This window comes from Rhinolophus sinicus, linkage group LG03 (genome assembly GCF_036562045.2).
Source record: "Rhinolophus sinicus isolate RSC01 linkage group LG03, ASM3656204v1, whole genome shotgun sequence".
NCBI classification, from domain to species: domain Eukaryota; kingdom Metazoa; phylum Chordata; class Mammalia; order Chiroptera; family Rhinolophidae; genus Rhinolophus; species Rhinolophus sinicus.
Window position 1 is genome coordinate 111,971,221 of NC_133753.1, and position 25,930 is coordinate 111,997,150.

The window sequence follows — 25,930 nt, forward strand, 5'->3', positions numbered from 1 at the left end:
TGTATATATTACCCCAAAGCTTATTCAGGAATATTATAACCATTTATGAAACTGAGGGGAGATGAACACTAGACAGATAACTCAAAATCATAAATATATCTATTAGTAAAACTAAAAAAACTGGATTAATGAGAACAAGGTTGCTGTTTACTTCTACCTGAATTGCTTCATGAACAGTGATCATGAATGATGTGTGAGAATGTATTCAAAAACGAGATAAAAATCTTTCTATTTCTGAATAAAATTAGCCATGGATAAATACCTATTTTTGTTATGGACAGCAGAGCTTAATAGTGAATGAGGTTAAGAGGTTAATTCTTATTCAAATGAAAATTGAGAAAGCTAGGGCACTTCTAGAGACAACTGAATTTATTTCAGCGATAAATGAAGAACAGAAGGTGACAACTATGAGCCATTAGCTTATATATGTGTTTGTGTGTAAATTTAAGACATTAGCTTATTCAAGAGAGGAGTTTCTCTGTGCTACATGGGGTCTAAAATGGACACCCAGAAGGATGTTCAACCCCCAAAGCAGCAGCCAATATTACCTGTGGAGAATGTCACACAGAAAATGAAATATAGTCCAGGGATCCAATCAGATGCAGAGAATGTAGATACAGAATAATGTACAAGAAAAGGACTAAAAGATTAGTGGTTTTTGATGCTCGATGAAACATGGAATTCAGAGGAATATCTTTGTATTAGTTTGGTGCAAAAGTAATTGCAGTTTAAAGGGTTAAAAACAATTGCAAAAACTGCAATTACTTTTGCACCAACCTAATATTTGGATTTCTTGTTAATTTATTGTACAGCTTTTGATTAGTATACTTTATGAATATAACTATACATACATGATTTCACTTTAAAAACCATATTGTATTTAGGTCTCCATTAATAGTTCATATAAAGAAATTTTTTGTTCAATTACAATAAAGATATTAGCTTATAAAGATGGATAAAAGAAAATATGATTTAAAGTACAATAAAATCAAGACTGTATTTTCGCTTACTCTTATATTGCTAGTATCTAGCATAGAGTCTGACCTACTAGGCATTCAGTAAGAGCTTACTTACTACATGAAAAACTGAACAAAGGAAAAAATGAAGGCCTATATAAGTAATGTTAAAAATCTAAATAGTGTATTCAACAAATCTAATACTGAATGAGGAGGCAGGTGTTGAATTTGAAAGAAAATATAACACATAAGATATAAACTTAATTTTTTTATACTGGATATTGTGAATTTGCCTAATTCACTCCTCCCAAGAGGTACTTACGGCTTAATTTTAATTATAAAGAAGTTTAAATAAATGTTAATTCAGTAACAATTAGGGGATTAGTGGATGCTTAGAATTCATCCCTCTCTGAAGGTGATACCTCAGTTATGCACTACAAAAAAATATTCCTAGATTTTATGCTTCCAGGGTCCCAGGGGTAATTTCCTTTAAACTACAGCACTGGACTTTATACTTCATAGGGGTCACAAAATATTTAATTGAAACTAATTAGCAGCTATAAGAGATATGAAAGTGAGCTAGGTAGACAAGTTTAACTCTGTTCTTTTGGTTTTGTTTATGGAATCCAGAAGAGAAAATGAAAATACTGACCTCTCTTCCCTTTTGACCACATTAATTAAATGTGGCATCTTTTGGAGTCACAATTATAGACATGTTAATATTAGTCCCTACTAAGGTATGGAGAATGGAATTTTACCTTTATTTTCCAGTAGTACAGGGGATGAAGAATTAGGTAGCAGAGGCCACACTGAAGAATTATCTCAGAACTGAAGTAAAATACACAAAGGCCCCTAAGAACTTTTTACTGAGAGCCTTGGTTTAGAGAAAATTTCATGCTTTTTCATACATTCTTGTAGATATTAACTATAGGGCTCTATTTGTTGACTATAAGCTATATAAAACAATGGTCATAACTGTGATTCACTTTTCAATAAACTTAGTGAGCACTGTGTTTTTTCACAGTTGTGCTTTTTCTTGGTGATTCTGCTGTTTAAAATGGCCCCCAAGTATAGTGCTGAAGTGTCGTCTCGTGTTTCTAAGCACAAGACTGTGATGTGCCTTATGGAGAAAATATGTGAGAGATAAGCCTCCTTTAGGCATGAATTCAGTATACCACTGTCAGCAGCGCGAGTTCAATGTTAAAGAATCATATATACACACTGAGTTGTATTTAAACAGAAGTAGACATAAAAAGAGTTATGTACTGACTAGTTGGCAAAAATGCTGTGACTAGAGGCTCACAGGGACCTAACCCTGAAGAAGTGCATAAGCGTCAAGTATTAACAGTGGTAGTAATAAAAAGCTTACGGGATTTGACAGTTATTATATCTTTAGCAACTGATTTGAATGTTAACACTGGGTTAAGAAGATCTCTTTTAGAACTAACTACTTACTCTCTTTGTGTGTGTTTCCTCCCCTCCCCCAATAATCAAAACCCATCTTGGGTATCTTTAAATTAAAACTCTACTATGTCTTCATGACACTACAGAGTTGTCTAATTAAAAACCAAGCTGATCATTATTTCAGTATGTAAAAACCAATTAGCTCCGTACAGACCATAGGATTATGAGAATTATGAAAAAATTAATTGCCAATTGTTATATCCTGAAAAGGTGCTCCCTGACTCACTTTTAATCCCGCGGCATAGCCCACTGGCTGCGGGGCAATATTGGACTGCACGGCCTCCCCCACCACCACCGCTAAACCAAAGACCTCCTGGAAGGCATCGCGGACGGCAGCAACTTTTACGTCTTTATTGGAAGTCACTACAATATCCAGTTCACCTCCAGATTCTACAAAAACCAGAAGAAAATTTCAATTAAAATAATGAAATTTTCATAATTACTATCATACTCTAACATTTTATTTGCATAATTATTACTAACCTCACAAAATGATGCAACATATAGCCATTTTATTCCAAGTGCTTAGCCCTGAACTGCCAAATTTTCCTGTTTTAAAAATGAGAATTTAGTGCATTATCTGAGGCAGTCTATCTGCAAGCAGAAGATGTCACATACCTTCTAATGGTTCTGAGTACCATATCTGCCACAAATAGAACACCACATTGTTCTATATTCTATGAAATACTGTTCCAGAATATATTAGTAGCTCCCCTTGAAAACAGCTTTCTGTGGTCAGTTAAGCTTGGGAGATGCTTGCTGCACACCATATTTCTTTCTTGGAAATTTACAACACACATTAGCATTAAGATTTTGAGAAATCCAATAATTAAAAATCATGGCTTTAACCTAGCATTTTCCATACTTAAATCTGTTCATGGAATACTTTTTTAGCATCTAATAATAGCTCCTAAAAAGTGTTCTATAAACATCAATTTGAGAAATGATGTTACAGCTACTATGAAAATAGTTTGTTTTCTACTACACTACTCTGTTAATTTAGTTGTTTCATTTTCTGATTAGTTTAAACTTTGGATAGATACATTTATCGCAATTTTAAGGTTGCAAATCAAAATGGTTTTTCTGCTGTTAATTAATCAAGACAGACATCTATTATACACAAAACTGTAACACCCTATGGATGCCACAGTTGCCAATCTTTCAGCTATGAAGCAATCACAGAAATTAAATAACTGACTTATGAAGTATAAGTTATACATATGAGGTACTCTATAGAAAATTAAAATGCCTGTTACTGATACAATTTGCCAAAGAGATGCGTAGAAGTTCTGCACTAAACAAAGACTACCATTAAATGTGCTTTTTATCTAGAAAATAGTTTAAAATGTGGGAATTATACTTTCTAAATTATATGTCCCCATCATTGAAAAAAAAAAGCACATACCACAAAGGGATACTTATAAATAATACATCTATTATTGTCCTAACACAAATATGCAATAAAAAATGAAATACCAACTTTTATAAAACTTAAAATTAAAAAGGCTAAAAATAATATTAAAATACTTTAAAACATTTTTAATATTTGAATTATTTTTAAAACCTGTGTACTATTTAGAGTAAATTGATCAAATATACCTCATTATTTTAAAAATCTTGATCTAACATTTTGCGATATACTGAATTCAAAGGCCTGGCTCTAAGTACTACATATTTTGCTACTTGGCATTAGTCTATCTCTGGTAAAAGAAATTCCTCAAGGAAGCTGTTTGTATTCTAAGACATTTTGCCCAGAAACAATGCTAAGTTTTTCCCTAATATCTTGTGGACCAGTTGAAAATATTTTCCAAATATTTGTGTTTTGTATTATGGATCCCCTTTTTCCAAACTGACATAATGTTCCTTAGATCCCATCTTTACTGGAATTTCAGAAGTTACTAAAACCTAAAAGGAACGGCTCACATAGGAGAGAAGAGGAAAAATACACTTTTTCTCTGTTCTTTTCCTCCATGTGGGACATATCTTTTCACCCTAGCCAAGTACTACTCCATTAAGCGTGCACTCAAAGCGTTTTTCAGCCCTTTTGTGATGAGTGACACCTTTCACAATAACGGAGGGAGAACTGATGAAAAGAATGTGGAAAGTTAAACTGTGTTAAACTCCATTTCTAATAGCTCTTGTGCTTTTCTGATACATTTAAAATTATAAAATCAAGTGATTTTTAGAATATTTGTATAAAAGTATCTTGTTTCACCTTGAGTTTTGTTAGACAACAATGGTCTTGCTTTGCTGCCTGTTAGGCAAACGTCAGCTTTTTCACACTCAGTATTACTTTTTAAAGCTACCAACATAGTCCAGACTCATGAAAGCTACTGATTAAGATTATGTTATATTATCTAATAATATAAATTTCACTTTGTATCTTTCTTTTCTATCCCCCCTTCTTGGTTTTGTGCCTTTTTCTTGATGTCACGCAGAATACTGGCTTGAGAAACTGTCTTAATTGAGTCCTGACTTTATCATTTTCTAGCTTCATTATACTGGGAAAGTCACTGAGCTTGTTTCTTCATAGAAAAAGTACCTATCACCTCACATGGCTTGCTCTAAGAATAAGTAAAATATTGAGTTGGTGCAAAAGTAATTGTGGTTTTTGCAATTTTTAACCTTTTAAACTTTTGTACCAACCTAATAATTGCTCTCACAAACATAGTACCCACTAACACAGCAAGAGCTCCAAATATACTGATTCCTTTTTTTCTTTCATTCAAAATAAGAACTTTGGGAAAAAAGAATATATATGATGCATTCATTATGTCCAACTTTATTGTTAATATGTAAAATCAACATACATGGTAGGGTCCTATTTCTAAATCCTTTGGCAGGTAAAACACCAAGAATAATTTAGCTGATTTAATTCCTGATTCAATTTTCTACTTCAAGGGAAGCAAAGTGACTAAGTGTAAAAAAACTGAGCATAGGGTCAATCTGGCTTCACCTAGTGGGACCTAGGATAACTTAAATCTCTCTGAACCTAGGTTCCTCATCAAAAACTTGAAGAAAATAATACCTACCTTGCAGAGCGCTTTTGAGAATTAGTGCCTGGAAGAGCAAGTATTTAACAAATGGTACTTATTGTTAGATCCTGTTATCTGACACGTACCAGATAGTAAACTACCAACAAAGTTAAGACTTGTGGGAACTATTGGCTTGTTAAGGCCACTGAATCTCTATTCAGGTACCTAGTACACAGCTTTGGCCTGTAAGTTACTTCAACAGAATTACTAATAATTGATCACTGATACTGCTAAGTGATTATGTTTTTCACATACTGGATTAAAAATTAAATGGCAGACAGCATGTCTGGAAGATTCAAAAGGGGTTAAAACAGCTTTCACAACGACAAACCTATTACAGTAATCAGATATTATTGAAGTAGATTAACTTCCTCTAAAAATAATATTTCTGAGTTAAGCATACACACATTTAATTAAAATAGGTAACTGGAGAAATGCCAAAATCGAATATGAATAAATATCAACAGTGAATAAAATTCATATAAAGCAACACCAACCATATTCATACTTAAAATCAGTATGTATATTATTAATTCATATCATTTTTACTCCTCCAAAGTTCATTCTGAGGGGTTTTCAAAATGTATTTAATAGTATTTAACTAAGGAAAAGAATTAAAAATGCCCAAATTAAGACTTGACAATTTAAGACTGTAAGAGGATTTCCACTGATTACAGATCTGTGGAATTACAATGAGTGGCTGACATGGCATAAACTTTAAAAAAATATGGCAGATGCTTGTCTATCTTAAGTACATACTGATATACGGAGCCATGCCAGGATCCAGCGTTGTAATCATGCTTTCTACGGAATGTTTTGTTTTATCAAGCACAGATTTCACCATAGGATTTCCGGCCACACCCTGCATAAAATAAAATATAAATACCCATTCTAAGCAAAGAACACCATAATCACCTGATAATGAAAGAAACTGTTTTCTTAGGTTCCCAATGCATCACAGACCTGTACTTTTGCAAAGGATAAGAAAAATAAGGTTATGGCAATGTTAAATTGCTACTGAGTTTCAAAATGCTTACTCCCAACTTATCTATCAGAGACCTGCAGCAGTGTCTGCAAACCACACTCTGTGTAGCACTGGCCTCAGAAGTATACATACTGCATATACATATGTGTGTACGTATATATTTATTTCATTTCTCTATATACGTATACATTATTTCATTTCAATGTATTTATTTCTATAAAATCTTGACAAAACTTATCCATCAAGGTCCCAAATTAAGACTGTAATTAGATGTCTCCATAGACCCATATAAAATATACAACAAAAATAGTAAAAAGTAATAAAAATAGTGAAAACATTTCTCATCTTTAGTCCCCCAAAACAATTACTTATTACCTTAGTATATAATATTCTGTTACGTTCTACTAAAGTTTCTTCTTTTTTCCTAGCTCCCATTGCTTGTTTTGTTCATTCCCAAATTCTCCCTTTTAAGCCAGACCTATTCTTCTGGATTCTTTTAAATTTATTTTTCAATTACAGTTGACATACAGTATTATATTAGTTTTAAGTGTACAGAATAGTGGTTGGACATTTATATAACTTATGAAATGATCCCCTCATAGGTCTTGCACCCACCTGAGTTTTAAAACCATACAACTAGACAGAGGAACAGGTCTGAGTACTTCCGTCTTGTGCTATACTTCTCCCATGGTAAAAGACATGAGAGAAAGCAATGACTCCAAGATGGCATCTGGCTAACAGGTCACTGATTTCACCTCTTCCAACCCACCATTAAACTAAGGTGATTCATTAACACTGATATTTAAGATTGTGGACCAACCTTATGCTGAGTATCAGGAGAGTTATTTATAAGACCTGTGGAGTTGAACTAGGTATTACAACTGATAACAGATACAATGACACACCCTCTTAACAAGCAAAAGTGATAGCTCTTATATAAAGAAAACCTTAGAAAAGCACAGTAGGATACAAAAAAGCCAGCTTAGAAAAACGTCATCTTCATGAAACATGAAGCTCAAATGCTGTCAGTCAAACACCTACTAATCTAAAAGTGTTTAATATAGAATTAAATTGCAGCCAAACTATCAGCAAAATATTGAGGGGAAATTGACAGAATGATTCCAAAATTCATCAAGAAAAATAAAAGGAAAAGACTAGTAAAGAAGATTTTATAGAAAAATCAGCAAACTTATATAACCAAAAACTGATGTCTTTATGAATATAGAGAGTTGGAATTGACCTTAGCTTACTAATAATCAACAAACATCTCCCCATTCCCACCTTAGCAGAGTAAGCTTTCAATAAACATTAATATAATAGAATTACAATAATTAAAAGTGTTGTACTGTTGTCGCAAGGCAATGCAGTGGAATAGAATACAGAGTCCAGAAACCAACATTAACCCACAATGCAGTAACTATGATAAAGGTGACACATCAAATCACTGAGCTATGATGTTGGAACAGTCAATTAAGCAGCAGGAAGAAAATTAGACTTCTACCTCACATAATACAGTAAAGTCAGTATCAGTTACATTAAACTGGTAAGTGTGAAAAAAGAAACCATAAAAGAATTAGAAGAAATCATAGAAAAACATTTATCATATATTGTGGTAGGCAAAGGTCATTTTTATCATTAAAAAAATTGAAAAAGGACTGATAAAACTGAGTCCTGAAAATTTAGAAGCTTTTGTGTCAAAAAGTATAACATTAAAATGTAAGGTAAAAATGGAAAAAACTGCAACATATAAAATATCATATAATAAAATATTCCTAATACATTAAGAGCTCTTATGAATTCATTAAGAGCTCTTATGAATTCCTTAAGAGAAGAAAATCATCCCAATTCAAAACTAGGCAAAGAACAGATATTTCACAAAAGAGAACTATAAATAGCAAAAAAAAAAAAAAAAAAAAAAAGGCACAAACACATAAAAAATGTTTAACTTCAGTAACAAAGAAATGCAAATAAAAACAAGGCATTATTTTTTTGCCTATCAAATTAGAAAACATTGTATTTCAAGTTAATAATCAGTGCTAATAAGTGAAAAATGCTGTGACAGTCTTTTGGTATAACCTTCCTGGAGAGTAATATGTATCAGTAATTGTTAAAATGTTCACTCTGACATTCATCAGGAATTAATCCTGATAAAACAGAGATGAACATAAAGATTTGGATATAAGATAAAACTTATCATCATAGTTTTACTGATAAGAATTACAATTAGAAAATGCCAAAACACTTTTGCAAAATAAAACATGGGAAATAAATGCAATGGCATGCAGGGCAAAGCAGCTAGAAAGAAGAACATTTCTGACGAATATTTCATGGCAAGGAGGATGTTCCTGATATATGCTGGGTAAAGACAAACAAAAGACACAGAATAGCGTGTGTCCACGTCACTAACCCCCATTTGATTTTTATTAAAACAGAGGTACATTTACATAGATGTGCACATACAAAAGACCAAGAGGAACTATGGAAAAGCGGTAATAAGATTCAAAAGGATTTTTTTCCCTTATACCATTTTGTATTTTCAAAATTCTCTCTAATGAACACCTATTACTTTCAAAACTTAAAAATTAATCATGGTTTTTAAAGTAAATACTGCTTACCTTAATAAAACCCCAGAGTCCACCAGCAGATGCTTCATCCTGACCTCTAACAATTCTAGGATCTTCTTGTTCCTCTGGAAAAGTAATGGCTGATGTGGTTCCAGGTCCCTGGGCCAGAGATGTCAGACTGGCTTGCTGAGTAATGGGAGTTGGCAAAACACCTAGTTAATGGCAAAAACGTTTAATATATGTAATTTATTCCATAAACTATTTCCTATAAAAAGAAGATATATGAGGTGAGTAGTTCAAAATAGCTTAAATAATGTAACTACATTACATACTCAGGCATTTCAAGATTGAGTTATGAATCACCTAAATCATTATAAAATACAAATGAAATGAAATTCCAAAAAAGAAATATCTTTCTTTTCATAGGCTCACACCAACTGTCCTGAAAATAAATAAATATACAAATGTAAATATAAATATAAATATAAATATATATATATATTCAAGTACTTCATGTTTGCTCTATTTAGCTCTTGGATGTGGACACCATAGTTATAATCTCTTTTATGTATAAAAATAATTGATGTGAGCACCCAAGCACATCACATATAACAATTAGTACACATACTTTATATACCCTATTTTAACTCAAAAAAAAAAAAAAATTCACACATACATAAACATGGATATAATACTTGTACTCTGCAAAAAATTTTATTTGTAAAGGTAGATATACAAAGTTGGATAATACAAATCACAACAAAGTTGCTTCCCAGATGAAGTTTTGATACTGGTTTCCAACAACCATTCCAGGGAAGCTTAAATTGTAGATATAGATGACCTAGAAAAGGAAATGGCCCAATACCACCAACTTAAGGCACACATGAGCTTTCATTTGGTTTTGAATTTTCACCTGGCTAAAGAAAACTCCCTGGACCATTCAGTCCTGAAAATTTTTTCTCTCAAACTTCACCTTGATGTTTCTCTATAAGTGCACAAAATGCTAGGATAAAATTTTGAAATTTTGTCTGACACTCAATGTACCAATCATGTACTACTAAGTTTTACAAAACATAAAAATCACATACTAAGTTACAGCAGGTTTATTTTAATAATTTAAATGGGAAAAACATGAGAATAGGAAAACTCTGAAAACCAAGAAAATGAATTTAAAACATTAATGCAGAGAAACTGAAACCCTCATACACTGCTGATGAGAGCTGCTTTGGACAATAGTCTGGCAGTTTTCAAAAGCAATAATTCCATGCCTATGTACATACCCAAGATGAACGAAAATATGTCAACACAAAAACTTGTACACAAATGTTCATAAAAGCAATATTCATAATAGCCAACAAATGCAAAGAACCCAAAAGTTCAACTGATGAACCGAATAAACAAAATGTGGTATATCCATCCAATAGAATATTATTCAACCATAGAAAGGAATGAAGTACTGACACATGCTACATAGATGAACCCTGAAAATTTCATGCTAAGTGAAAGAAGCCAGTTACAATAGACCGCGTATTATAAGATTCTATTGATATTAAATGTCCACAATAGGCAAATTCAGAGACAGAAAGATTAGTGGCTGCTGAGGGCTATTAGGATTTGGGAAGAAGGAGGGAGTGACTGCTAATAGTTACGGGGTTTCCTTTGGGGCTGATTAAATGGTTCTATAACTGATTGTTGTAATGGCTGCACAACTCTGTAAATACACTAACAACTGTTGAGTTGTACACTTTAAATGGGAGAATTGTATTGTATGTAAATTATAACTCAGTAAAGCTGTCACTAAAACAAACAAAAGAAAAAACATTAGCTATAGCCATTTATTTCAAAGTATCAGTAAGAGAGAATTACCTGTTACTGGAGGTGCAGAAAATGATGGCATCAGGGGTGTCTGCGGAGCTCTTCCTGCATGTCCCCTTGTAATGTCATAAGCTGAACCAACAGCAAATCCCGATGTGGGAGGACCCGAAGAGGGTGCAGACAGAACAGGACTGGGGGCAGAAGGTGAAGGTGGGAAGTGGGACACAGGCGGATTACCAAAGGCAGCAGCAGAGGGTGGAGAAACAGGAGTTGGCATAGAAGTAGCAAGTGGTGGGGCAGAAGGGACTGGTGAGGGAGGCACAAAAGGCAACGACGCCGCCGACGGCGTCACAGGAGGAAGGGACGGCTGAGGGGTAGAGTATGCGTGGGGTGCCAAGGACTGCATGGAAGACACATCTGGAGAAGAAAAAGAACTGGTTGCAGCTAGAAAAAAGAGAGGAGGAAAAAAACTCTCAAAATTGGAAATGCTTTTCACTTAGTTTTCAAAGTATCTCATTACTTTCTTCTTGCAAAACTTTTAAGTCTATATTTCAATAATTATTTTTAACATGTGTAATTTAGACTATACAACAAATATGATTAGTGCAAATGACTTTTAACTCCCATAAGTAAAAACAGCTACATAAAATTATGGCATTGTTCATAAGTAGACCTTTGTGTTTTTATGTGTTTTAATAAAACATTGTTAACTCCTGCTAAAATGAGCATAAAAACATACACACTGAAGGCTCAAAAACTTTGGTCGGAAGGCCAATCACCAAAAGTCATAGAACATGACACAAAACTTTTTAGGATATTTGTCATAAGAAAGATGATTTATAGTCAATATGAGTGTAAGAAACAAAAGGTTACCTTTATAAAGCAAAACACACACGTTTTCTGCCTTTGGGTCTAATTAAAAAAGGCTTTTCCCCTTCATTTTGGCAAAGATCAGAAGTTTTAATATACGCATTGTCTTTTTAATTGTCTGAGAAAAGATAATAGTGTCTTCATTATCTTCAAAACAAACTAGATGCGAGACAACTCCACGTACCTAAAGGAACTGTGGTGGAAGACACTGCAGCAGCAGCAGCCAGTTCAGAAAGCGTTAGAGGAGGAGTTCCAGGTGGTGTTGTCTCTATTCCACTCTCTTCCATCATTTTTCTTCAATTACGGTGTACTGTAAAAATATAAAAATGTAGTACGTATTACACAGTAGTCAAAAGTTTATTTTTAAAGCTTGTATAGAGAGTAATTTAAAAGAACTATCATTAAAGGACAGATGTCTGTCGTTATGTTTATAATGCCACGTATTTCCAGACGAAGGGTCTGTCAAAATTCCTAAAAATAACAGTGTGAGAATATTGCAAATAATCTGTGGCATTTTCATATACATAATTTATAATTGGCAAATAATTTTATGTTAACTATATAATTAATCATTATAATTTTATGTTAACTATATAATTATCCTATATATTTCAAATAGTAAATTATTAATTTAATTTGTCACATGAATGAATGTTAGATTTATATCTAGGTTCCAGTCATTATTACATTTAAAATAAAAATAAATTATTTAAGTATTTTTGAAACACTTCCTCTCTCCCTATAAAGCACTGTATGTGGGCTATTCCTATTAACATTAAAAAATAATAATAAAGTGTGCTCAATTCTCAGTTTTCCTAATTCACATTCTCAAACATACCCAGTAATGGCTAAATATGTCTCAGGTTTTAGAGAAATTAACTATAGGAAAAATGCCACTAGATATCAGGGTTCTAACAGATGATAATGGATTACAAAATATGGGAAAATGCCTTTAAAAATTACATATTTTAAAGCCTGTCTCCAGTATAAACTCAAAACTTCTAAACATACCAAATTTGTTTTTGATGTTTTTTACTCATTTAACATTCACTGAAGGTCAAGTGCTTGTGAAGCACTGTACTGGTGCCTCTGGAAATACAATGGAAGCAAAAACAGGACACTGACAATCCAGTACAGGAGTTAATCAAAGAATAATACCAAAGTACAATGAACTATACATAGAAGCTGAGATATGCAGGATGCACAGAATTTAATTAGGCAAGGAAAAGGAGATTAGAAAAGCAGAGTCTAGAAAAAGTGAATGTGAAGGAGGTATAAAGGCCCTATAAGGTAGAAGGAACAAGACACATTCAAGAAAATCCATGTGGTAAGGAAAAAAAGAAGAATGAAGACTGGAGACATAGGCATGAGCCCAGACTACACTGAGCCTTGTAAGCCAGGCCAAGAAGTTGGGTTTTTAAGAACAGAAAGTCACTCACTCTAGGGCATTTAAACTGGGAGTAACATTTTCATCTTTTAACTTTTTTGAAGAAATTTTAGATTCTCAAGAAGATGTAAAAATAGGACAGAGTTGAGTACCCTTAACCCAGCTTCTCCCAAGAATAGCATCTTATATAATAACTACAGTACAAGTAAACCCAGGAAATTAAAATTGGTACACCACCAGTAACTAAACTACAACCTTATGAGGATTTCACCTGTTTTTATATTCGTGCTCGTGTGTGTGCACATGCACGTGCGGGTGCATACGTGTGCGCGCATGCGTGGTTCTATGAAGTTTCACCATACGAGGTCTGACAATTGTTCGTGAACTCATCCTAGAAAAAGTGCTACATATCTCATTGCTGAATATAACTATGGTCACCTTCAAAGTGCTCCCTTTGGGAAGCTATGCACCGACATGAGTGCCTAGTCCACCCTTCAAAGCAATTTTGGAACTCTTTTTCTGGAATGGCCATCCAAGCTGTCGTCGTATTACCCTTGATGTCCTGAATGTCATCAAAATGTCTTCCTTTCAATATTTCCTTTATCTTCGGGTAAAGAAAGAAGTCATTGGGGGCCAGATCAGGTGAGTAGGGAGGATGTTCCAATACAGTTATTTGTTTACTGGCTAAAAACTCCCTCACAGACAGTGCCCTGTGAGCTGGTGCATTGTCGTGATGCAAGAGCCATGAATTGTTGGTGAAAAGTTCAGGCCATTTTCGTCTTTTTCACGCAGGCTTTTCAGCACTTCCAAATAGTAAACTTGGTTAACTGTCCAGTTGGTACAAATTCATAATGAGCAATCCCTCTAATATCAAAAAAGGTTAGCAACATCATTTTGACTCTTAATTTGGACTGACAGAAGATTTTTGGTTGTGGAGAATTGGCTGACTTCCATTGTACACTTTGATGCTTTGTTTCAGGGTCATACTGGTACACCCATGTTTCATCACCAGTGATAACATGGCCCAAAACATCGTCTTGCCTCTCCAAAATGTCTTGGCAAATTTTGACTCTCCTTTGCATTTGTTCATCAGTGAGCTCCTTCAGGATCACTTTTGTACACACCTTTCTCATGCCAAGATTTTTAGTTAACATTTTCTAACTGTTTTTCTATTGATGTTTACTTGGTCTGCTATGATTCTCACAGTCAGTCAACGATTTTGACACACAATTCGATGACTTTTTACAATGTTTAGGTCAGTTCTGCTTGCTAGTGGCCACCCTGACCTCTCTTCATCAATGAAGCATTCTCTCCCATGAGAAAAACGTTTAATCCATTTGTACACTGCCGTTTTCTTCATGGCATTATCCCCATAAACTTGGGCTAACATGTCCCTGATTTCACTTCCACTCTTGCCAAGTTTAACAAGAAATTTAATGTTTGTTTATTGCTCTAGTTCAAGCTCAGACATTCTCACGATGACACACAAAAACATGCAACATAATGAATGCCACCCAGCAAGACACCATCACACGTCGACACGAACATATCTGTGACATACCAAGGTTATGAAATCTTATTGAGCGGTTTGTACAGTGCTGCCAATATAAGTGCACGGTAGCAAGTTCATGACCTTAATTGTCAGACCTCATATGCGATGACTTGTGTAACCACCATCACCATCAGGATACACAATGGTTCCATCACTCGCCAGAAACCCCCTCATGCTGCTCCTCTGTCACATCCTTCCATCAACCATAAGCCCTGGCAACCAAATGTTCTCTAACATTTTCTCACTTCATGAATGTTACAGAAATAGAATCATACACAGAATGTAACCTTTTGGGATTGGCTTTTTTCACTTAGCATAAATCCCTTGAAATCCATCAAGTTGTTGGATGTATCAATAGCTGGTTCTTTTTTATTGCTGAATAGTAATCCATTTTATACCTGTACCATAGTTTATCCATGTATCTGCTGAAAACATTTAGGTGGGTTCAAAGTTTTGACAATTGATATTTGTGTTTTGAAAAGATCCTTTTGATGACAGTATGCAGACTGGGCCACAAGGCAGTCAGAATAAATGAAGAGACCATTAAGATGGATGCAGAAGTAGTTCAAATAGGAAGTGATAACACCCTAGACACCTAAGGAGGTGGGGAAGAGGGTGATTCTGCCCCCCAGGGGTCATTTGGCAACGTCCGGAGACATTTTTGGTTGTCAGAACTAGAGGCATATTACTGGCCTCAGTAGGTAAAGACTGGGGATACTGCTAAAAATCCTGCAACACACAGGACAGCCCCCACATGAAAAAGTTATGTGGTTCCAAATTAATAATGCCAAGGATGAGAAACTCTGGGTTAGACTAAGGTGATGATAGTGGGGATGGAGAAGAATGGATTCAAGAAATGTTTAGGTGGTAAGACTCTGGTAGACTGGTAATGGGGGCAATGAGGGAGGGAGGCATGACTTACACAACTAGACACATGGTGGTGCCATTCACTAAGATAGGGAACACTGGAAGAGGTCAAGGTGTTTGTTTGATGTCTTTTTGGGACAGGGGGATTATGTAGTGTTTAATATTGGACATGCGGAGCTTAAGCCCCTTGAACCATCCAAGGAAAAACAATGACTTGGTCTGCAGCTTAGAAACCACGTAAGTCTGGGTTTGTTAGAGATATACTCTCTAAAGTCATGTTCTGAGACAAGAGTAAGAAGAGAATACCAAATGAAAAGAGATGATACAACCAATCCTTGAAGAGTAGCCAGGTAGAAGACAAACTCGCAGAGAAGCATGAGATGACCAGAGAGATAGGAAGAAAACTAGGAGACTGTGGTGTCCAAAAGCCAAAGGATGTTCCAAGGAAGAAACAGGTAACAGTATCAAAGTCTGCAGAGACACCAAAGAGGATGATCCCTGAAAAGTTCAATGGATTTGCCAAACTGGAGATGAATGTAGTGAGAGCTGTTTCCACAGAAGGAGTGAGGATAGAAGCCAGTCTGAATTGGACTGAGGAGTGGAAGGTGAGGCAAATGTGCACAACACTTTCCAAAAGTTTAGCTGTGAATGGAAAGCAAAGATCTATCACAGTAAGTAGAGAACAGGGAACCAGGGAGGCAAAATCCTTTCATTTCACCAAAGGTAGATAACCTGGAACAGACCTAGCTCTCAGAGGATTTTTATCATTCCCAGCAAAAGCTCTCTTTTTTATCTTCCCATTTTTCTATTAGTTATTCATTTCCTACTACAGAGGCTACCAAATTCTTACAGAGGATGAAGAAAGTCAGATTTAAAGATAACCCTGATCCTTAACAAATTAACAAATTCGTTGGTTAAAGAACTTGTACAATGGAATACAATACGTAACATGGAATAATTGTTCGATTTCTTTCAGTCTTTAAAAGCTTTACTATGAGAACTGGCTTAATGACAATACTGGGTAAATTCTGTGTACATAAATGTAATACTTTCTACTGAGGAAAAGCTATTGTGATAAATTAACAGAGAAGTGTCAGAGTGGGGAAAGGTTTGAGTGCTCAAGTCTGGGCACAAAAGTAATCTTAATGTGCCAACATTAAAGTGGATGGCTACTTATACAGATACAAGAAAAGAAATGGAATAATGGAGCTTTGATAACCATAAAAACCCTGAAAGCAATTATTATTGCTGATGTACTACTGGTGCAAAACACGGTCTGTACTACCACACTGAACGCTAGAGTAGGGTCTGGGTTTGGGCTGCATTTTCAGCTCTGATCCCCAAATAAACGTCCATAAATGTTCACTGAATTAAATAGCGGCTGTACAGGAGAAAGAACGGAATGCCAAAATGTGTCATGTTCTAAGAAACGTAACGGTTGTCTCTCAGAACTACTTGCAATGACAAAACCTCTCTTGGATATAAATTCTGCCAAACTAGGATATGGGTTCTCCCGTAAATTTGCCTGCAGCAGGTCCCAAGAAATAACAAAGAGCAGAGTACGAAAGCCCCCTGGTACGGCGCTGGGCACTGACCCGGGAACCTACGGGAACCATTGCCTGTCCCGGTTTGTGGACCTAGGAGTTTCCAAAGCAGGAGCGGCCTACCTCCGGGCTTTGCCACGTCTCCAGGCCGGGCTGGGCCGGGCTAAGGTCAGCGGGCGCCAGGCACCAGTATTTCCCCTGCGGGCAGCGCGCTGGAAGGTGGAGCCAAATCACTAAGGACTCCGGCCTCGGTCCCTGAACAAGACCAAAGGGCGGGAACAAGCCCCCCGAACTGCACCCCGCGCGGCGGGGTGGGTCTGCCTCGCAAAGCGCACCAGTGTCCGGGCTGCACGCTGCATGCTCCCACAGCCCGCGCCTGGAATGAACGACTGCGGGGCTCCGAAAAGACCCTCGCCTACAGTGGCGCCGGCCCGCCGGCCCACCTTGCAGGGACTGACTGCGCCCCTTGGCGCCCGGCTTTGGCGCCCGCATCCCATACCGCCGCCTCCCGCATGCACCCGCGCTGCTCACAATCTGACGCTCACCTGGGGGCCCGAGAGAGTGTCTGCGTGGCAGCCGAAAAGTCGGGGACAGGGAGGACGGGACGTTAAGAATACGGCTCGGAGAAGACGAGGAAGACGCAGACAGGAGCTCCCTCCGCCAACTCCCCGCCTCCAAGATGGCCACCGGCCGCGCACGCCCCTGCGGCTGCCACGTCGGCGCCCGTCGCCCCGCCCCGCCCCGCGCCTCGCCCCGCCCCGCCCCGTCCCACTCGCAAGAACCCCGCCCCCAGGGAACGGGTGAAACCTGTCTGAGTACCTTGGTCCAAAGATCCTCCTCCCCGCCTGGGCTTGGCTCTCCCTTTCTCCAGAAGCATTCCCCAGTAGTAGTCCTTTCCACTCCGCAACCCCACACGCAAGAATGACACCCTTATTACCAACAGTAGCTCACTTATCCTGTGACCTGGGAGTCACCCAAGGTCATCTAGTCCAGTCCCCACCTCCAGACAGGACCTCACTCCAGAGAAAGGGGAATTGTCTTATGTATCTTCAAGAATAACCAGATAACAGCAGTTGCATTCAGGAGACAGAGCCGGGTGGGGAAAACGCACTGTACTGATTTCTCCCCCATCCTCAAGCACATGTATTACACATTCTTTTTTTATATTTTTAATGAAAAACCAAAGACAAAGTACACCAACTTTCTTAACCTTATTTGTTCCACTTAAAGCAGTACCTGAAACAGTCGGTGCTCAATAATATACATTAAATAAGTCGATGAATTGAGTGCAATGGAGGAAAATATAGAATTTGAAATCAGAAGTCCTGGTTTGGGTCTGGGACTACCCTGATGCCAGTTGTGCAGTTGTGTGACTTTGTATGGGTCACTTAGTTTCTGTGAGTCTCCATATTTCTATCTGGGAATACTATTATCTGCCATATCTAACTTAGGCAGGTAACAGAGTCAAATAAAAAAAATAAGGCATAGGAAAGTACTTTTTAAACTGCTGAATGCTAAACACTGAAAAATTGTTTTTGTTGTTCCTACATTCCTTCAGGAACCCATTCATAGATTTAACACTAATTTATCTCTTAGACTTGACAGATGTAAGCATTCTAAAATGCCTCACAAGAAAATTAATACTATTTAACTATGCCCTGACTTGAGATCTCGCTTTGCAACTACAATGGGTTGTTTCCTTTGGTGGTGACACTTACCTCTCCACTGAGAATGTGTGTAGGTGGCTGTCTAGGTTACTCTCCAGAGTGCTGTTTGGGGTGGTGCTGAAAATAGTTATCATCTCCATCCTCTTTGATCACACCCTAAATAGCTAAAAGGTCTTTTGGTTTCTTTATTCATTCAACAAATATTTATTAGTGGCTACAATGTGCTGAGCATTGGTACCAGAGATGTAGCAATAAATAAGATAGACAAGGTCCTAACACTTAGGGAGATTTTATTCTCATAGGAGAGAAAAGCTATGAACAGGAAAATAAACAAAGCAAGTGCTGTTTGTAATGGGCATTTTGAAGAAAATCGATAAGGTGATGTGATACTCCTATGCAGTAATTGGGATAGGCCACTTCCCATAAGATGAATGAGAGGGGCTTCTCTGAGGAGGTGGGATTTGAGTAGAGACCTATAAAGAAGCAGGCCTGAAGTTATCTGGACAGAAGGAAGAGCACAGTGCTTGGTTTGTTTGCAGAACAGCAAGGAAATTGGGACTGAGAAAGTGGTAATAAACAAAATCAGAGAGATAGATAGCAAGGCCAGATAACATCTAGCCTTGTGGGCCATGATAAGGCCTTTGGGTTATATTCTGATAGAAATGAAAAGCAGGTGGGAGGTTTTGAGCAGAGGATTGACAATATTTGACTTCAGTTTTAAATCACACTCTGATTGCAGTGTGACTTCAGGGGGTGCAAGGACTAAAAAGCAGGATGACCAGGAATGACATGATGGTGGCTTAGAGTAGCTAAGGGGACAGGAGAGGTGATACATGGTCTTGGACATATTTTGAAGGTTGAGCTGTCACGATTTACTGATAGATTGGATGTGGGCTGTATTAGTTTCCTAACACTGCCTCAACAAATACTACAACTGTATGGCTAAAAACAACTGTTCTCTCACAGTTCTAAGGGACAGAAGTCCAAAATCAAGGGTCAGCAGGGCCTCTCTGAAGCCCCCAGGAGAGAATCCTTCCTTGTCAATTCCAGCTTCTGGATAGATGCAAGCGTTCCGTGGCTTGTGGCATCATAACTCTAATCTCTGCCTCCGTCTTCACATGGTCTTTTTCCCTGTGTCTGTCTCAAGTCTCGCTCTGCCTTTCTCTTTTAAGCACACGTGTCATTGCATTTAGGGCCAACTTTAAATCCACAATGATTTCATGTCAAGATCTTTGAGGGGCTAGACCCTATTTTCAAATAAGGTCACAATCACAAGTTTCAGGTGGATATATCTTTTGGGGGTGAAAGGGCACAGTTCTACCCACTATATGGGCCATGGGAGACAGGAGTGTACTAAATAAAATTATAAGATGATTTTTGAAGGTGTTAACCATAAATTGCATTTATAATATTGTATGTTTTACTCACCACTTCTCATTTAAACTGCAAAAGAACTTTATGTCTGAGGTATTATTATTATTATTAATATTATTCCAATATTAGGAATAAGGAAAGCAAGGCCCTGAGAATTCTGTGTAAACCTGGAATTGGAACTCAGAATTCTTTAGCTGTATCCCGGCTCATGCCTGCTTTTGGGGGTGGTAAGGTGACAAAATATGTTAGATGGAGGGCATTGAAGGGTATCAATGGAAAATAACAGCTTAATGACAGAACAAAGACTGCTTCTTTTTTTTTTTATATTGTTGCTAGCATAACTCATGAAACTTTTCCTTATGGAAAGTTTCTAATACATACCAGAGTTCGTTTCTGCGCTGTAATGACAGATGTAGCAATATAGTGGAACTTTTCTGTTACTGCACACAGGCAAAAGAAATAATTTCCACCTTGAGTGTTCTAGCTCAATTCAGAGTTAATAGATCTATTTTTAAATATTCCTAAAACAGTCCATAAAATTTATATTAATATCATATTAATAGGGAAGCGTGTATTTTCAGGTGGAGAGGAGCGAGGCTGGGACTCTGAGCGTCTGTGGCACAACCAGGAGTAGAGACAGAGCTGAATCTGGTTTGGGAGATGACGTCTCTGCTGAAAGAATAGTCCATGAGTGATACAGCCACAAAGGACACTTCAGCAGATGTGTCAGGGTGCTGGCCAAGACAGAAGGCAGGGCCCATCCCTACACCCAACCCATACAAAGAGGATATGTAAGTTCCTTCAACAACTAGGAAGGGGGTTGTTCCAAACCTTGTATGGGACATAGTTATACTAAGCAATTACTCATTGTTATCTGGAATTCAAATTTAAGAGCTAAACAAGTTATGACTTAGAGTCTGAGAGGCAGCATATTGTAGATTAGGATATCGCTATTGGTACCAGATAACCCGGATTTGAATCCTGGCTCTAGCACTTGCTAAGTCAACACCTAACCTGGGACATGTCATTTAAACTCCGTGTGTCTTGATTTTCTTCATGTATAAAATGAGAACTTATATTAATACCTACCTCAGAGTATTTTACTTGAGGATCCAATGACTTATTATATGTGAAGCGCTTGCTACAATGTCTAACATAGTATTCTTCATATAGGCTCTTATTCTTTGACTTTTAAATTGTCTAAATATTCATCTGACAATGACTGATGTAAACCAAAAAAGACTTTTATATAGGTGAGTCTGAGTTGTAATTTCTGAATCAAGGTTTTATTTGCTTGTTTTCAATGAAAGAAAATTTCATTTAGTTATAAACAGACTTTACCCCTCAATTTGCCCAGGACACTCCCAATTTAGGGTTATTGTCCCAGCATAATTATTAAGGGTACCCATCTTTTATTCTCAAAAATATTCCAGTTTGGACAATAAATCTTAAGGTCATCCTAGTTACAGAGATATTAAGAAGTTATTCTTTTTGCATATGTGAGTGCAAAATATAGTGTGAAATATAGTGCCCCTAGCCTGCATACACATCATCATTATCACCAAAGTCCATTTCAATTGACTTCACAGAAGAACCAACGTATCTTTTTAACATGTATTTCTAAAAACATACTATGACTCTCTGTTGCCTGTGTGGTAAAATCTTAAGAACTCAACTTACCCTTACTTTCTAGACTCTTTACCTCTTCCTGCATCTTCCTCCATACTGCCCAGGCACCAGCTGCAAGGATCTGCCTCCTCTGAGTCTGAAATCATGTGCCTTTGCTCCTTTCAGTCCCTCTACCTGAAATGTTTTCCTTTCACCTTCTGCTAATAGGTACTTCTCATTTTTCAAGGACATGATCAAAGTTTTCTTCTATTATAAAATCTTTCACATTGCCTTTTTGTTGGCTGTACATGTCTATATTCCCTATTCACTGATGAGCTCCTTGATAGTAATAACTCTGTTTTTAGAATTCCAATACATTCAATTTTTTGCATACAGTGAGTACTCTATAAACATTTTTAATTGATTTTAATTACCATTCAAATGTTTAGGAGGATTCACATACACACATTGCAAAAAGTCCTCATGATCATCGTTTTCTCCGCTAAATATAATTTTACTAAAAATAACCTTTTAGGAGACTGAACAAATATGCTTCCTTTGGAAAATTTGAAATTTTGTTTTGAATAAGAAATCATGCAAGTAGAAGTAGTTCTGTGTCCAAGGAAATACTGTTGATATGCAATAACATTTTACAGGGATTCTAAATTGTTTTCTAGACTTTCGTGTTTTCACAAAGTTAAAAGTTTGCATAATTTCAACCAATAGCTCCCAGTGCATCATAACTCCTAAATATTTATACCTGTAGTAGTCTTTCTCAAGACTTCAAATTCACACAACACTACAATTTTCCCCTCTAGATTTTACATCATAGTTTAGAAAAGTAAAGGAAACATAACATGGTTGTTCTTACAAGTACCTCTGTTTTCAAGCAATTTTTAAAGCTCAAATGTTGTATTCATTATTTTGGCAATTCAACATTTCTCTAAGGCTCAGAAATGAAATTTTGGGAAGACAGCCTAGGAGATGAATGGGTCCAATTCACATAATCACATATCAACACAACTGCATATAAAGAGCTGTTTGGTGTCCTCCCACTTGCTATGTCACAGAACTGCCTCTGAGCTCGTCACCAGGGTAAGGTGGAAAACACACCAGATTAGAAATCTAGTACTACTGCCACTAATGAACAATGCAGTTCTGGGATTACCTTTCTGAGCTTTAATTTCCTCCCCTGACAAATGAAGGAAAGCTGCATGATTTCTGTCCTGGATGGCTGGCTTCCTAACAAGACAAGAAAAGAAAGTGATAAGTAGTTACCAACATAGATGAAAAGTCCTAGATGAAATATTGGAAAATGAAAATGAGGAGTTGATGATGATGATGATGACAATACACATTGTGATTAAGTATGTTTTTCCCCCACGAGTATAAGGGTGGTTCCACTTCAGAAAAATTTACTCATGATTTAATACATTGCAAAAGAAAAGGAATCTGATAATGCCAATAGATGCAGGAAAAATCATTTGACAAAGTTCCGCTCTTATTTCTGATAACTTTTGGTAAATTAGAAATAGAAAGAATCTTTCAACTGATAAAGGATATTTACGAAATAACATAGCAAAGAGCATATTTAATCATGAGCTATTAGAAGAATTTTACTTAAAGTTCATAACAATGTAAAAAGAGATAAAAGTTTTTAACATGGAAAGGAAAAGCAAAACTCATCTTATTTGCAGTAAAGAAATGATCCTGTACTTAGTCCTTGCATCTCTTTTCGGAGCTTCTAGCGATTTCTCCCAGTCCATGACTTTCAACAACGTCTATATCCTAGTGATTCCCACATTTGTATGTCCAATCATAACTCCTCTCTTAAACTTCACAATTATTCACTAGTTTTACTTTGGTGTCTAATCAAGAGGCTAATTAAAACTTTTGATGTTTCAAAAAAAAAAAATTCTGCTCGACTTTCACTCTTCCCACTCAGTAAATGACAACTATGCTTTTCCATTGCTCGGGTGAAAAACACCTGTATCAAAGTTGACATCAGCAGTGATAAGTCATGTTGATAAAATCTCCCCTTGATATGATGTGATGAAAGTAGCACTTTACCTTTGTGGTCTTCCTCCCCCAAACTCATAATCCTGGTGTAATCATAAGAATAGAGATATACTCCACAATGTATCTGTCTAGTATTCCTCAAAACTGTCAAAAGTAAGGAAAGTCTGAGAAACTGTCCCAGCCAGAGGCACTGAAAGGAGACAATGACAACCAAATGTAATGTGTGGAAATAGAAACCACCCAAATGCGTATGAGAACAGGCTATTCAGTCAGACAGAGCTTGCAAGGGGGTCAGCCACCTCACTTGCATTTGGCAGAGACTCAGAGGCTGGCAGAGGAGAGGGAAAGCTTTGCAGTGAAAGGAGGGAAGGCTTCAAGTGTGCCTGATTAGAGGCTGTGGGGGCAGGGGAGCTGGAGGCAGGCTAAGTGTGATTCGTGGGGGGTGCATACTTGGCTTTCTCCAGTTGGTCCTAAATTGGAAGTGAGAAGAAAAATTAGGGATGCTGTCAGTTATTGATCAAGTCCTGGCCATTTGAAGCTGGTTGCTAACAGGGGTTTCTGTTTGGCTTCCTGGGCAGGTTGCTACCAGTTGTGAGTCAGAGTTCTATTTTTACATATGGTCTGGCCATTATGTACATATGTACGTATGGTCTGGCCATTAATATACAAATATATATTCAGTCTCTCAGTGGTATCTGGATGAGATCCTGGAACTGAAGGACATTAGGTGAAAATTAAGGAAATCTGAATAAAAATACGGACTTTAGTTAATAATAATACACCAGTGTTGGTTCATTAATGGTAACCAATGTACCATTGTGAATGTAAAATGTTAAGAATAGAGGAAACTAGTATGGGGGATAAAGGAATTCTCTGTCCTATCTTCTTGATTTCTCTGTGAATCAAAAAGTGATCTAAAAAATAAAGTTTATTTAAAAAAAAACAACACCTTTGAGATATCCTCGATTCCTCCCTTTCTCTGACTCTGCACATGCAATCCTTTAGCAATCACTTACTCAGTACTTGACCACACTCTCTCCACTTTATCATCTCTCACTTGGAAGTCTTCCCTGGCTTCCTAAGGGCCCGCTGGCTTCCACTCCTGCCGCTAAGGTACTTTTCCAAAGAGCGTGACCATGGCCGGCAAGGCCCACAGGAGCCCCGCCCTGGAACCTCTCGGCCCTCACTTCCCACCACGCTCCCCCTTACTCACTCTGTTTCTCAGGTGTACCCAGGCCACCCTTACTTTGGACCCTTTGTACGTGCTCCCTCTTCCTGAACCCTGGTTTGTTTCCTCATATCATTTCAGTCTTAGGGAGCCCTTCTCTAAACACCCTGCTTTATGTTTCTTTTTTAAAAAAATATTTTTTTTAATGTTTCTTTATAACACTTAGCACTTCCTAACATTACTGTATATTTATTGGTTTACTTACTGTTCATCTCTCACACTATAAACAAAAGTGTCCGTGAACTCAAGGACAACTTTTCCTGTCTTATTTTTTTTAACTTTTATTTATTTAAGTGTGTTTTTCCAGGACCCATCAGCTCCAAGTGAAATAGTTGTTTCAATCTAGTTGTGAAGGGCACAGCTCACAGTGGCCCATGTGGGAATCGAACTGGCAATCTTGTTGTTAAGAGCACCACGCTCTAACCAACTGAGCTAACCGGCTGCCCCAACTTTTCCTGTTTTGTGCACCACTGTATCCCCAGTGTTAGTCCCAAGCACTTAGTCAGCACGCAACCAATGTTTGTTAAGTGAATGAATAAATAAGTGAATGTATTGAGGGCAGAAAGCTAATGCTCCAGACTGCTCTTATCATTCTTTACAAAAGGCTCATCATTTCAATTCCATCAAATCAAAACTAGTTTTGCAGAGATAATTGAGTTCTTCCTTTTCTTCATATATGTACAATGCATTTTAATTGGTGTGAGCCAATTTAACTGGCTTCAGAAATGTGATCTGAGATGAGAGATAAGATTCCTTACTTAATGTATAAGCATAGGCATGTGGCATTGTCCATGGCTTAAATTTCTAGATGTCACAATTCCTGGAAGCATTTCGAAAGTCACTCAGCCAATGTTTATTGACCAAAGCACTATGCTAGAAGCCATGGACTGGAAATAAAATGAATGAATTCCTGCCCTAAAAGCAATCACTGTTAGTAGGAAAGATAGGTACCCAAATCGTGAAAATGCAAGAAAGAGAACGTGTGGACTTATGAC

The 25,930-nt window shown here is 37.0% G+C and overlaps 1 protein-coding gene and 1 pseudogene across 2 annotated transcripts in view; one reads left to right on the forward strand and one right to left on the reverse strand.

Moving 5' to 3' along the window:
* The window catches only part of PRRC1 (proline rich coiled-coil 1), a 33,181-nt gene extending 15,450 nt beyond the window's left edge, over positions 1–17,731 (reverse strand). The window contains exons 1-6 of one of the 2 annotated variants that reach the window (XM_019732398.2): positions 17,585–17,731; positions 11,874–11,999; positions 10,871–11,263; positions 9,056–9,216; positions 6,215–6,317; positions 2,647–2,810 (exon numbers count right to left, since the gene is read on the reverse strand). In XM_019732398.2, the coding sequence (XP_019587957.1) occupies positions 2,647–2,810; positions 6,215–6,317; positions 9,056–9,216; positions 10,871–11,263; positions 11,874–11,979 (927 nt within the window). In that variant the 5' untranslated portion in view covers positions 11,980–11,999; positions 17,585–17,731. The remainder of the gene's footprint in view (positions 1–2,646; positions 2,811–6,214; positions 6,318–9,055; positions 9,217–10,870; positions 11,264–11,873; positions 12,000–17,584) is intronic. The other variant, XM_019732400.2, reaches the window with a different exon arrangement.
* LOC109447742 (DNA-directed RNA polymerases I, II, and III subunit RPABC4) lies at positions 357–781 on the forward strand (annotated as a pseudogene).
* Positions 17,732–25,930: the final 8,199 nt, after the last annotated feature.